The sequence below is a fragment of the Cicer arietinum genome, chromosome 2, assembly GCF_000331145.2.
Source record: "Cicer arietinum cultivar CDC Frontier isolate Library 1 chromosome 2, Cicar.CDCFrontier_v2.0, whole genome shotgun sequence".
NCBI classification, from domain to species: domain Eukaryota; kingdom Viridiplantae; phylum Streptophyta; class Magnoliopsida; order Fabales; family Fabaceae; genus Cicer; species Cicer arietinum.
The window spans coordinates 49,735,327-49,748,242 of NC_021161.2; the positions used below are offsets into that span (position 1 = coordinate 49,735,327).

At 32.5% G+C, this 12,916-nt stretch overlaps 3 protein-coding genes and 1 non-coding gene across 5 annotated transcripts; 2 read left to right on the forward strand and 2 right to left on the reverse strand.

Moving 5' to 3' along the window:
* Window positions 1-1,221: 1,221 nt before the first annotated feature.
* Window positions 1,222-1,293, forward strand: TRNAE-UUC (transfer RNA glutamic acid (anticodon UUC)). The gene has a single exon. It is a non-coding gene; the product is annotated as a tRNA-Glu (tRNA).
* Window positions 1,294-1,519: 226 nt separating this feature from the next.
* On the reverse strand, window positions 1,520-5,774 carry LOC101508933 (GTP-binding protein At3g49725, chloroplastic). The gene is made up of 13 exons (XM_004491199.4): window positions 5,372-5,774; window positions 5,225-5,289; window positions 4,837-4,899; window positions 4,664-4,753; window positions 4,411-4,523; window positions 3,887-3,955; window positions 3,238-3,382; window positions 3,101-3,156; window positions 2,956-3,006; window positions 2,774-2,828; window positions 2,599-2,655; window positions 2,345-2,464; window positions 1,520-2,252 (listed from the first exon to the last, which is right to left on the reverse strand). The coding sequence occupies exons 1-13, from the start codon at window positions 5,685-5,687 to the stop codon at window positions 1,785-1,787; spliced, it is 1,668 nt and encodes a 555-aa protein (XP_004491256.1). The 5' UTR covers window positions 5,688-5,774; the 3' UTR covers window positions 1,520-1,784.
* A 214-nt stretch (window positions 5,775-5,988) lies between these two features.
* Window positions 5,989-8,486, forward strand: LOC101509249 (protein PATRONUS 2). 2 transcript variants are annotated; one of them, XM_004491200.4, is made up of 5 exons: window positions 5,989-6,125; window positions 6,370-6,478; window positions 7,203-7,463; window positions 7,865-7,893; window positions 8,121-8,486. In XM_004491200.4, exons 2-5 carry the CDS (start codon window positions 6,409-6,411, stop codon window positions 8,316-8,318), a joined length of 558 nt encoding a protein of 185 aa, XP_004491257.1. In that variant the 5' UTR covers window positions 5,989-6,125; window positions 6,370-6,408; the 3' UTR covers window positions 8,319-8,486. The 2 variants fall into 2 exon arrangements, with proteins under 2 accessions (XP_004491257.1, XP_004491258.1); XM_004491201.4 differs by having other exon boundaries at window positions 6,015-6,151.
* A 1,373-nt stretch (window positions 8,487-9,859) lies between these two features.
* On the reverse strand, window positions 9,860-12,651 carry LOC101509799 (mitochondrial fission 1 protein A-like). Its single transcript, XM_004491203.4, has 5 exons — window positions 12,386-12,651; window positions 11,332-11,473; window positions 11,016-11,137; window positions 10,340-10,403; window positions 9,860-10,214 (listed from the first exon to the last, which is right to left on the reverse strand). The coding sequence occupies exons 1-5, from the start codon at window positions 12,485-12,487 to the stop codon at window positions 10,129-10,131; spliced, it is 516 nt and encodes a 171-aa protein (XP_004491260.1). The 5' UTR covers window positions 12,488-12,651; the 3' UTR covers window positions 9,860-10,128.
* Window positions 12,652-12,916: the final 265 nt, after the last annotated feature.

Genomic DNA, 12,916 nt, shown 5'->3' on the forward strand with positions numbered 1-12,916 from the left:
TTCCCTCTTTCATTATACATCTACATTAAAAGTTGTTATAAAAAAAGTGAATAAAAGAAGCTTAAATTATCAAAGAAATTGTAAAAAAGAATCATTAATACCACGTTTCTGTATAAATTTACCAATACACCTTTTATCCAAATTTAAAAACATAAATATTAAAATTTATAGGTTTTAATACCAATAATTATATTCTATACAATCTCACCGAAAAAAGAGAATAAAATGTTGTCAAATAAATAAATAAATCATGATTCAAGCTAGTCCGTTGCTTTACATATCAATCGTCACAAGAATTTCAAGGTTTAATTGTTGAAACTAACATTTCATCTCTCTAACATATATATTAACTATACAAATATTCCTCTGTAAAAAATCTTAGCTCAAAATATGATGAAAGAAAATGTTTCAGTGGTAATCATTCATAAGATCTAAGGTGGTCGAAAAATAGAAACATATGGATACATTTTAATACCCCTTCAATCATCTTTAAAGCAATTTGAAAACCAACTTCATAAATAAATATTTTTGAAGTCGTAATCTCAAATTAGCTTTGAATTGTGTCCAAATGACTTGAAAATTTACATAAATATTAGTACTTATACCATAAAAATCGGAGAAATAAAAAGTCCAAACTCTAAAATTGTTTTAATCAAACCACCAATATCAAAACGATTAGGATTGCCATAAGAACTCCATCAACATTTAATTTAACAAAATTCTCTCCAAAAAATCCATTTAGGACTTCTTTGAAAAGGATGTTCCCAAAGACCTTTACACATGATTGGAGAAGAGACACAATTTTATTATCATTTCGAAATAAAAAAAGAAAACCGCAAATAGAAATCATTCACAAATATCATCAATATGAAATTTTAATGTATATTTACCAAAGTCACTTTAGATTGGAATTGAACAAATTATATAATAATATGTATATTTGTAACGTAGATCATTTGATCAAATGATTCAAAATTTGCATACAATAAATTTTTGCAACTATACATTATCTAGATCTATATATTCTTAGAAGAAAAAAAAAATGAATCTCAGCTATGGCGTGTTCAATAAAAAATGATGAATTTTAAATATTTTTAAGGTTGAATGAATAAAAAAATATTTGTACTTACCTAAGTTTTATTCTTAGATTTATGATTAATTTACTTTAGACATTGAAATAATACAGTAAAATATATGTATTGCAGATAGTTAGCATCGAAATCCATTGTCGTCCAGCGGTTAGGATATCTGGCTTTCACCCAGGAGACCCGGGTTCGATTCCCGGCAATGGAACTTTTTGTATTTTTTTAACGTCCAACAAGTTTTGTTTTGTTTTGAGTAAGACACAAAATACAAGGTATATGAACGATTATTAAACACAATTTAATGATGATTAGTTTGCTTATTGTACTACATATTTATATTAATTTGTTAATGCCAATTGCCACTATAGAATTGGCTTGAGCTTGCACAAAATAAATGTTACTCTGTTACATCCTAATATAAGAAGAAACAAATATATCAAGAACAACAAAATTCGTCTAATATGGATTGACCCCCATTATGCAAAAAATTGTCTAGGCAATTATACAGGATATTGGATAGACTCGTCAACATCAAATAATAAAATAATTATGCCAATCTAATAACTATATAACATATAGTGTACTTGTGCACCTTTTGTAAATAGGTGTACCGTAATGTCTCCACTAACTGTGTAATTAGCTAAAGATGTAGTGTAAATTGTAATATAAAAAGAAAGGGAACAAAGCACACAAAACAAGCTAATTTTCTACTGCAATGCTAGAATCACGTGAGGGCCTCCATTTTCTATCAAACAAATTTCTTTCATCCACCTTTGCACCCTTCAATTTCTCATCTTGGCTACTTAGTTTCGTATCTATTAGTTCTAACAACTCTTGCAAACCAACTCCTGTGATGGCAGATGTTTTCACATGTGGACCGGACGGTCCTATTGTGCCATCGTTTTGTTGGTTAGCCACAGATGAAGGCAAACAAAAATCACCTTCGTTAACGATAGTGTCCTCCTCGTACAACCAACCATCAGAATAGTCTTCTTTTCCTTCCACGACCTCAGAGTCGCACAGTGACTGCTCAGAGACTTTTTCGGTTTCTTCTAATGTCTCACTGTCGGTATTCAAATCCTCCTCTCTATCAAGACTAGTTTCATCAGCCTCTTCATCTTCGTCGATATATTCATCGGCATCCATGCACTCTTCTTCAGCATCAATCTGAACATTTTTAGAGATTGAGTGGACATATCAAATATATAGGCAATTGTTTTTATTGCATTTTTCATAGATGGGAAGATGAATTGTTTTACCTTATTCCAAACTTCAATCATATTCTGAAGCTTCTCTTGTGACACACCTATTTGTTGAAGAACTTGCAACACCGTTGTGCGATGCTCGTCAAGATTGGGAGCAGTAGAATCTACAACATGCTACAAAAAAGATAGATTTGTCATAGATTTATGAGCTTTTGGAACTGGTGTAAGAATTAGAATGGAAAGAGATTAATTTATGAGTTTTTGGAACTGGTGTGAGGATTAGAATGAGAGGAGATGCAAAATCATACCACAAGCAGGTCTGCTTCTATCACTTCTTCTAAAGTTGCGTGAAATGCTTCCACCAACTTCAAAAATCAAAAGAGAAAAGGTCAACTGTGTCATTTTTGAAGAATAATATCGACAAGATCAATAAACATTAGAAAACAAGATGACGTGGCAATTTGCTTATGTCTTTGTCATTACCTGTACAGGCAAATCGGATATAAATCCTACCGTGTCACTAAAAAGCACTTTCCTCCTATAAATAAATAACAAAAAAAAAAAAGTTTAGCATATATATGTATAACCAATGCTATCAACCAGTGTTCGAAAAAAGAGAGCACCAAAACAGAGATTAGAACATTTTGAGTTACGAGTCACATTACCCCGAAGGAAGAACAGCACTTCTTAATCTAGGATCAACTGTCGCAAACAGTCTGCAATACATGTAACACCGCAAAAAGTTGACATTATAAAGTAAACATATTAGAATTTGAGGATGTAAACGCGTACGAGTAAAGGTGGTTTTACCGACAATCGCTATACAGATCGCTGTCTGTTAGATTACTAACTAACGTAGATTTTCCCTAGAAAAAACAAAGAAAGGAATATATCAGTGATGCTGTCTTATTATAATAAATAGCAAACATATATGCTTAGAAACTTACAGCATTTGTATACCCAACAATGGCAACAGTGGCTAAGCGTTGTCCAGATGAGCCCCCATGTCTCTTCCGACCAGCACGTTGCACAGCACGGGTACGGCGAACCTCATCAATTTGTGTTAGTAGATAACTTCTCCTTTCTAAGACTCTAAGGGAGTTTTACAATTCAGTGACCAAATTATGTAATAAGAGGTGATGACAAAAAATGCTGTAACTGCATATTAACAAGTAGTTCTTACAGCATAGACAAGACAAAATATCCAGCAAAACTAAATTATAAATGCAAAGAACAGGTTAATCTGTGATAAGGTTGCATGCATCGACGTTTGAAACCACCACAAAACTCGTTAACATACATGCTTTTGTTCATTATATCTAATGAGAATCAGTCATGACCAGTGTTCTGTGGGATCAAACCTTAATCCAGAGCAAACTTAGGTTTCATGGCCTAAAACATACAATTTTTTGTAAGATTCTCACCTTTCAAATATTATAGTTGCAACAAACACGGTTACAATAAACAAACTAGGTTTAAAAATAACACAAGTTTATGACGAAACCATAAGCTAAGCCATGCCAAGAAAAAGAACAATTAGATTGCTTGACGACAAATGCATGTATGTATCTTGAAAATTTAGTATGACGGTTATACCTTCGCCGCTGAAGCTGAAGTTCAGTTTCTCCTGCACCGCTCATAAAACCTTGGCCACCACTTCCTCTCCTGATATTTAGCAAGTATTAAGGTAAGATGCTGCTATTCTAATCAACCGTTTCCTAGTTACTGGCGCTATAGATTAGCTAGAGCATACATAGATTCACAGAATTACGTTGTTCCATAAATATGTGATCAAGAGAAAGAGCGAAGGAAAAAAAGTGAGAGAAATTGTATTCAGTTTTCAACCACATCTGAACTTCATAACAACAATGTAAACTGAAAACTAAATTGTTATGTTAAGCAATATTTGGCAATCTAAACAATTTACCCAAGCAAAACAGTAATAGAATCCCATCAGAGTTCAAATTTCCTATATTGCAAGTTTAACCCATTGAGCAATTAGCATTTAAAAAATGGGATTCTCCCGAAGTTAGAAAATTAGGGGGAAATGGGATTCTTCCACTTCAAAAATGGCATTAAAGTTAAAAAATTAGGGGAATGAAATAAAAGTAAAAAACAACCCTCGTGCACTAACAACTTCAGCTTCTCCCGAAGCACCAAATGTGTAGCGACCACCTGGGCCAAGAACACGAACAAGTCTTGACTTCTTGTATGACAGAGCTGCAAGTTCAGCCTACACAGATGGCAAAGTATAACTCTCAGTTACAGTGCAACATGAGATTCAAATCAATCCAATCCCATTTGATTCAAGAGACAATAGCATGATGCATCAACCATAAAAACAGCTCAATGAAACCACAAAACATAACACACCTGCAGCTTGGCTTCCTTGGTGAATGCATGAGCATTGAAAATCTCTATTATAAGACCAACACGGTCCACCACAGGTTTTTTCCAAGCCCTCTAGCAATAACAAGACATCATTGTCAAAATTACACAATTTACCAAGCCTAAATAAATAAAATAGTTACCGAAGAAGAACTTACTTCCATATTTCGTAGCTGAATACCAGACAGTATAGCATTAACAAAAACAGCATCCACTTCACCCTGTCACACACACATACAAAAATCAAAATCTACCTAAGCTTCTATTTTGATAAACAACTTAATTAAACACTTATATATAACATAAATATTTATCATAGAAGTGCTTATGTATAAACTATTTCTATAACAAAAGAAAAATCAAACTGTTTTCATATTAAAACAACTTATGACATAAGCTTTTTTCATCAGCTCCCCAAGTGCTTATCTCACAGTAGATAAGCTCAAATAAACTAATCCAAACATACCCTAAATAAAAAATCAAATGAAAAAGTAACAAAGCAATTTTTTTTCTTTCTAATTTATAATAATTTTCTCTTGTTCTTGCCTTTGATTCAGCAGCATTAAGATGACACTTGATAGTATCAACAGTTCCAGGTCCAAAATACGTATCTGAAAAACAGAAAGAAAAAAAAAATCAAATAGAGAAAATAGATTGCAAAAAAAAAAAAAGTGTTTAACGAAGAAACTGAACCTGCACGAGGTTTATGGCCTTTAAGGGAAGGGTTCTGAACAAGGACATGAGGGGGTAAAGGTTTATCAAAGAAATCGGTGTGGAAATAACCGTCCCGTTGGTCTTCGAGTGAATTGGCGAGACAGAGTGCTTCGTTGAGTTTGGCTTGTAATAGCTTTTCGGAGCGGAGACGGGGCTGAACCACCAGAAGCTTCGGAGGGGTGTCGTGATCGGAGGTGGCGGTAGAATAAGGAGAAGTTTGTCGCCACCATTTGGAAGGAGATGAAGTTAAGATCTTTCTAGAAGATTCGAGTGATGCACACAAATTTCTCAACATTCTATTGATTTCTTCTTCTCTTTCGTTTATGCTTATGCTTATGCAATTCTTCTTCTTTCTTCTATACAATCCACACCGCAATTACCTCAAATTACATAGATACCCTTTCAAATAGTACCAAATTGGATCTCATAGGTAAATTCTTTAATTTGTATCAAAATTACTCAGATTCAAAAACTTAATTTAGATACAAAAAAATTATTGAAATAATAATGAATACATTTTAAACCATTTACACATAATGCTCAAAATGTTAAAAAATATATATACCAAAGTGAAGGGGCAAAATGGGAATTTAAGTATTTTATTAAGTGATGATTTTCCGATTATAAGTCTGATATAGCGCGGTGGAACCAAAAATTCAAATCCAACGCTCAACTTTTCCTCTTTCTTCTTCTTCTTCTTCTTCTTCGGCATCTTCATCATTACATATCCAAGGTTTTGTAATTTTCTTATACATGAAGGTTTTCTTCTTTTGTTCATCATTACTCGCTTCAAGTTCTTCTTTACTTTTATCATTTAATTCTTCGAATATGAATAATGCTTCTAGGTTTATCATCACTACTTGTAAACAATTTGTGGTTCCTTCTATCTTGTCACTGAATAACAAAGCGATTATTCATTATCTTAATCTTTATTTATTTATTTAATATAATTTTGTAATTTGTGTCGAAATTTTCAGTATTCAATATTTGCTATCTGAACCAAGTGAGATAAGACAATGGCCAAATTTGTTGCTCCGGGACGCTTGATCATTAAAGATGAAAACTTGAATCCTCTTCACCCCAAAAGTAAGTTTCTGTCTGTCTTACATTATGTTATTGTTGTTTCTAACACCAATTTTATGGATTCTTTGGGGTATCAATATCCTTATCATCTGATTAGTAGTGAAAAATAGATTTTGTAATCATGTCAAATAATTAACTGGTCAGAAAAATATTCACTCTGCATTCATGTGACACAGACACCGGCATCAAACACGAAACACCGATAATAATTTATGAAAATGGAAATCATTAGTAGATCAATATGTGTCGTTATGGGACATGGACGCCTTTAATTTGAAGCGTTAGTGCTACGTAGGCATTGTGTAACATTATCTATGGAGTTTGGGATTTAGATTAGCTTCTAAATTGTGAAAGTTTCTTAGTTAAAATCAGCATTATCAATGGCAGACGACAGATTATGGCGGTTTGCCAAAAAAATTCCACGTAGCGGCCTATGACAACTGACACAATCTGTCGTGCTATAAAAGCCATGGCGGAAATTTGATGACACAGGTTAAAATAACTTTATGTTTTGTTTGTCTATGGAGAATTTCTTATAAGCTTATAGATATTTACAGAGAAGTTAAACAAGAGAACTAATTTTATATTGTTTAAAAAGCTCATTGTTCTTTTGATATTTCGTTCTCTTCTTCATAAGTTCATTGGAAACTGAGTCTATTTACTGCACTCCTCTTATGAAACTAATTTTGCGGTGTTGTATTCTCCTTTTTATTTTCTTGGGAGATAGAGGCCTTGTCGAATGTCAAGTCAAAGATTTCAAAGACAGATGGAAAGAAAGGTGGTTCTGGGATTACAGGTCGGAAGGCACTAAACGATATAACAAACAAAAAATCAATTCAACCTGAAGCCTCATCTAAGAAAAAGAATTTACCCAAGGAAGATATTAATATAAAGGAGGAAATGTTCTCACATAATCACAGGAAGTGCATTGAGGTCCAGAAAGCTGCAATGAGAGATTTCAATCTAGAGGCTGTTCTACCTCCAGATGGTAAACCTATCTTGTTTTTTATTCAGTATTTGATGCATTAATATATACTGTAAACCTATCTGCTTCTTCGGTATTGTGATGTTATTGTGTACATATTGTCATGAAAGTAAGTTCCTGAAGGATAATAAAATTCCAAGCATTCTTGTATTGGCATAGGGCATGGAATAGAAGTTTGCATTACAAATTGTTGACAAACTGTATATCTATTTAAAAAAATCTTGTAAAATGAGTTAATTTGAAAGTTGGAACATTTCCAATTCTCTTTCTCTTTGGTAATTATATTTAGTTGTTCCCCTCTGCAAAAAATATTTAGTTGTTCCTGTTTTTTTTTTCCTTCATATTTCTTCTTCTTACTACTACTTAGTGTTGATAAATCTTCTAACCACATTTTATATGTGCAGATGGCATACCTATTCTTGAGCAGATAAAGGTATTGTGTTGTTTGATGCCTTTCTTACTTTCAGTTTCGTTTTGTCACATACAATATAAATAACTGCACTTTTGTTTGTTCCTTCGATTTTGATTGAAGCTTTGAATTATCTACTAGAATCAATATGAAGTAACGCCATTATTTGATCTAATACTTTTGTTGTTCGTTCCATTTGTCCAACATTTGTTCTATCTTCTGTTTTCCCTTATTTTTTCTTCGGGTTTTAGGTTCCTGGTTCGCCTCAATGCTACCCAGAACCAGTTGAATTGCCGATGTCCGATTTTTCTGATTGGTTGGACTATCCAAGACAGTGGAAGTCTCCTCCATCTTCTCCATTATCATGTGATTCTCTACCATCCCCCTTAGCATGGCGACATGAAGCAGTGGAATTTGTTCTGAAAGAAGAAATTGATGCCCAAGTGTAACCTACTATTTTTCTGTTACCTAATAGAATAAGTTGGATTTTAACTTTTGAATAATTTGTGTCTTTCTTGTACTGCATAAACCATGTCAGCATGTTTGTTTATTGATCTTGTCAATATTATTCTTTAGGTACAAAAGGCTACGATAATTGCATGACCAATTACATCTCACTATTATGTCATTAATCTCTAAAATATCTCCACAATTCTCTATTGAATGTAGTGTAAAAGTTTATTAAACTAACAAATCTATTATCTGTATCAATCAAACTGTAAACTAAAGCTATTTTTCTTCATCAAATAAACACAATGGTTATGTTTGGAAAACAAATGGAAAAATCTTAACTGTTCTATTCACTTTTTGATTTTATCTTTTTTCTAAGATCAAAATGAAAAAATCTTTTTACATTGGCCATACATAATAATTAAACTTTCAAAACAAGCTAATTTAAATAAAACTTTAAAAAAATTTATTGTCAATCTCATGTAAAAAGTAAAGAGGAATTATTCACGACTCTCTTCGTTTTTATGAATAAAAGGTGACTTAATTGATGTTAATTTAATATAAAATATATATTTATTTATTTTTATTTTTATTTTTATTTTTAAAACAGTCAAAATTAATAATTAATTGTTATATTAATTTTTCTTTTCTCTCCAAGATTTGAACCTGGTAATTATTTAAGTTTAAAAGATTGGTCATGATTGAAGTTTTAAACATTTTTCAAATATCCTTATCCATATTACTATTTCACTCATTTTTCTCCTTTTCCACCGATGTCCCATTCTCCTTGTGCTCTTCACAATCAATAATAGAGGCTTTTGGCTTTATTCAATTAATTGCGACACACAAACAATAGTTTCCTACCATGGTTTACAATGGCCAAATACTTCGACGCAGTTGCTAGGAAGTTTCCACTGCTTAATCGCCCCTTTCTTCTAGGAAGTTGGTTTTAATAGGATGAAGGTCCTCTGAAGTTGAAAAAATTACGAGGAAATAACGCCGAAAATCTAGATCCTTAAAATATAGGACGGAGGATTTTGAAATTTGAAAAAAATAGAAAAAATTGGTTAAGAGTTGAGATTCAAAATTTGTGAAAAAAAAATGAGAGAATTTTTTTTTTTTGAGAGGATGTTTTTTCATTGTAATATAACTACGGCGAAAAAGTCTTGCACACTTCTTAAATTGACATTCGTAAAAATCTTAACATATATTTGACATCACAGCCTAACAACTAGAAAAGCCTCCCCCACACATCACTAGTGTAGTAGTATTGACAGATGAAACATAATCTGATATGCCTAATTATTGTAATTTGTAACATTTCCCACTTCTCCTATAGGTATGATCTTTCATGTTAAATAAAATTTTAGATTCAACCCTTACATCAATGTCTTAAATCTTAATTGTGAGTAAAAAATTTCACCTATGAAATTGTCCATAGTTGGAAATTGCAATTACTAATACGTCGATTCCTACATCACCATCCAAGAAGTTTACTGGCAGTGCAGTATGCTTAACATATATGCTAACCGAATTCATATTTGGTCACAACAGGATTGCATTATATGAAAAATGGAGACAATTTTATGGAGAGAACCAAAACAGACAAATGTAGAATTTTTTAAAACATTGAAAACACACAACATATCTCTTATCTAGTACTTGGATATCATCTCCCACAATTTGTACACATCATAGTTCGGTCTCTCCTTTAAAAGCAGGGAGATGCAGCAAATTCACAGTATGTATCATACAAATTTGCCTCTTACATAATCAGCTGTTATCATATGTTTAATAGACAGAATTCTGTCACTTTTTACGAGACACGGCTGCCGCAATTCCACCTGCAATCAGTCCAACAGCAGTTGCTGCAATGCCCAGGCCAATGACACCATCTACAATGGAGGAAAGGAAACAATGTCAGTGTTATTTAGAGCCCAAATCAAGTCTTTTCCCATTGGTTTGAACATGATAACAGGGGCAGAAAATGCATGGTGAAACATCAGTAATTGATCAGAACCTTTTGTGATTCGTTCCTCAATCGCTGTCTTAAGTGTCGTTGCCTGCCTCCAGTCAGGTGCAATCTGTAGAAAAAATAATGTAATGAAACATTGAATGATGCTGTATTGGTTGAAATGGAAAATTGGATGTTCTACTTCACCCTCACTAAGTAATTGTTGGATTTGGAGAGGGTATTATAAAACAGCCAAATTTTATGGATAGTGTAATATTTTCTCTAAATTTCAAATAAACATTGAATCATAGACTCGAGTATATGAGAATGAAAACAATGATGTGCATGATTCTAGGGGTAAGCTATGCTATTTTCAGAGAGTTTGAACCAGCGTCAACCACCAACGTAAGTGTTCAAGGTAATTCCCTAAATTTTGAATTGGTTAAGAAAAGTCCTAACAGACAACAAAATTTACAAAATCATATCTAATTTCTACAAACTGTTACATTAAAATATACACAGAAACTGCATTTACAGAAGTCATATTTGTTTTCAAGATCTGATGTTTTTGAAGATATAACGCAAGGTAGAGACGCAACTAGTTATACACACAAATTTAAGTTAAAGCATTCACAAATATAATCAAGTGTCATGCTAAGGGAACATACAAACACAAACACCTTCACAAGCAAAATGATATAGCCAAGTAACAGTAAGACCAAAGAGAGAAAACCATGGATACCTCTAGACATTTCTCCACAAGATCCCTACTCCTTGAATAGTCACCACTTCTATAATATCCAACAGCGAGAAGATAAAGCTTCTCCCTTTGCTGCAGTGGGTCGATTGTGCTAGGTAAAGATGCTGCAATAAACATGTCATTTTAGTATCAACATAATTGCATGAACAAAACATAGATAACAACATAAAATAAATCTTGTAAAAAAAACAGTAAAATACATAATTTATGAAGCACTAACCCAGACAAGGACACCAGACATCGAACATGATACTGATAATAAGTAGACAATGAGAAGGAGAGATTGTGGTTTACTTACATTGAAGCATTGCTATCCCACGTTGCACATCTTGTGGTTGCTTTGAGTGGACAAGAGCCCATGATAAACGCAAGAGAGATTCTTGCATAGAGTCATCAGAGGAGGATTGTTTCTCAGCCTCAGCAACTTCTCTTTCACATCCCTACACAAGTTAAAAAGCAACAAAGCAAAGGAACATATCAGAAGTTAAGTTCGCTTATTATATAAATACTTATCAAATTGTTTTCATTATAAGAAATACGCTATTATAGAGAACTTATAGAAATAACTTGACAACAATTAATGACATGTCATAAGTAGATTCCATAACCTTTCCGAAACAATCTAACCGGTGTTTATGTGCTCAAATAAGTCAATCCAAACAGGCCAAAATCACTATGAATAAGCTTGTCATGAAATTAAACAATACGCTATTGTTTGTATAGAATGAAACTAACATGTGCATCTCAATATGATTATCAGAAATAATCGGTTTATTTTAACTTCACTTGATTTAAGTTGTGTATATAATAATAAACAAGAAATGAACATTTATTTATATAAAGAAGCTCTAATGAAATGAAGATTATTATATAGTTGAATAATATTTGAAAAAGGTTATTATATAGTTGAATTGATGTTGATGAGAAATTGAATTGAAGTGAGGAATAATCAGATTAGGAGCATAGCAAAAAACCTAACAACAACAGGAAAGATCCAAACAGGCCAAAATCACTATGAATAAGCTTGTCATGAAATTAAACAATACGCTATTGTTTGTATAGAATGAAACTAACATGTGCATCTCAATATGATTATCAGAAATAATCGGTTTATTTTAACTTCACTTGATTTAAGTTGTGTATATAATAATAAACAAGAAATGAACATTTATTTATATAAAGAAGCTCTAATGAAATGAAGATTATTATATAGTTGAATAATATTTGAAAAAGGTTATTATATAGTTGAATTGATGTTGATGAGAAATTGAATTGAAGTGAGGAATAATCAGATTAGGAGCATAGCAAAAAACCTAACAACATCAGGAAAGAGTGAGAGAGAAGAAACATACAGCGATGATATCGGAATCACAGGAGGGAAGAAGGTCTTTGCCGGAGAAGAATTGGCCAACCTTGTCAACGATCATTCCTAGCTTCGCTTCAAGTTTCGCCATTCAAGAGATTCAAGTCACAACTGAGTCGACCCGGGTTGAGTTGAGTTGAGTTGAGAAATCGTTATTCTTTCTTCGATTGAATTTGATTTTGAGAGCACACCGCATACACTAGTGCTATTTGCTCGCGTTTTTATGTTTTGTTATTACACCGACTCGGACACGGTGTCTTACTCGTTAAGGCAATTTTAACACAAATATATCTTCCTATTTCATTAGGCTAATTTTGAATTATAAAATAACTTGTATTTGGTCAAATATTTTTATTAATTATAGTTAATGAAGAATTTTAATGAATTAAGAAATAATGAATAAAATTTTAATAGTAAAAAAATTAACTAATATGTTATGAGAATGGTTTCGTTTTTTCATTGCCTTCCATCTTATTTGTCCTACAGTGTAAGATTGACAGGTAATATCAATCACATTTTT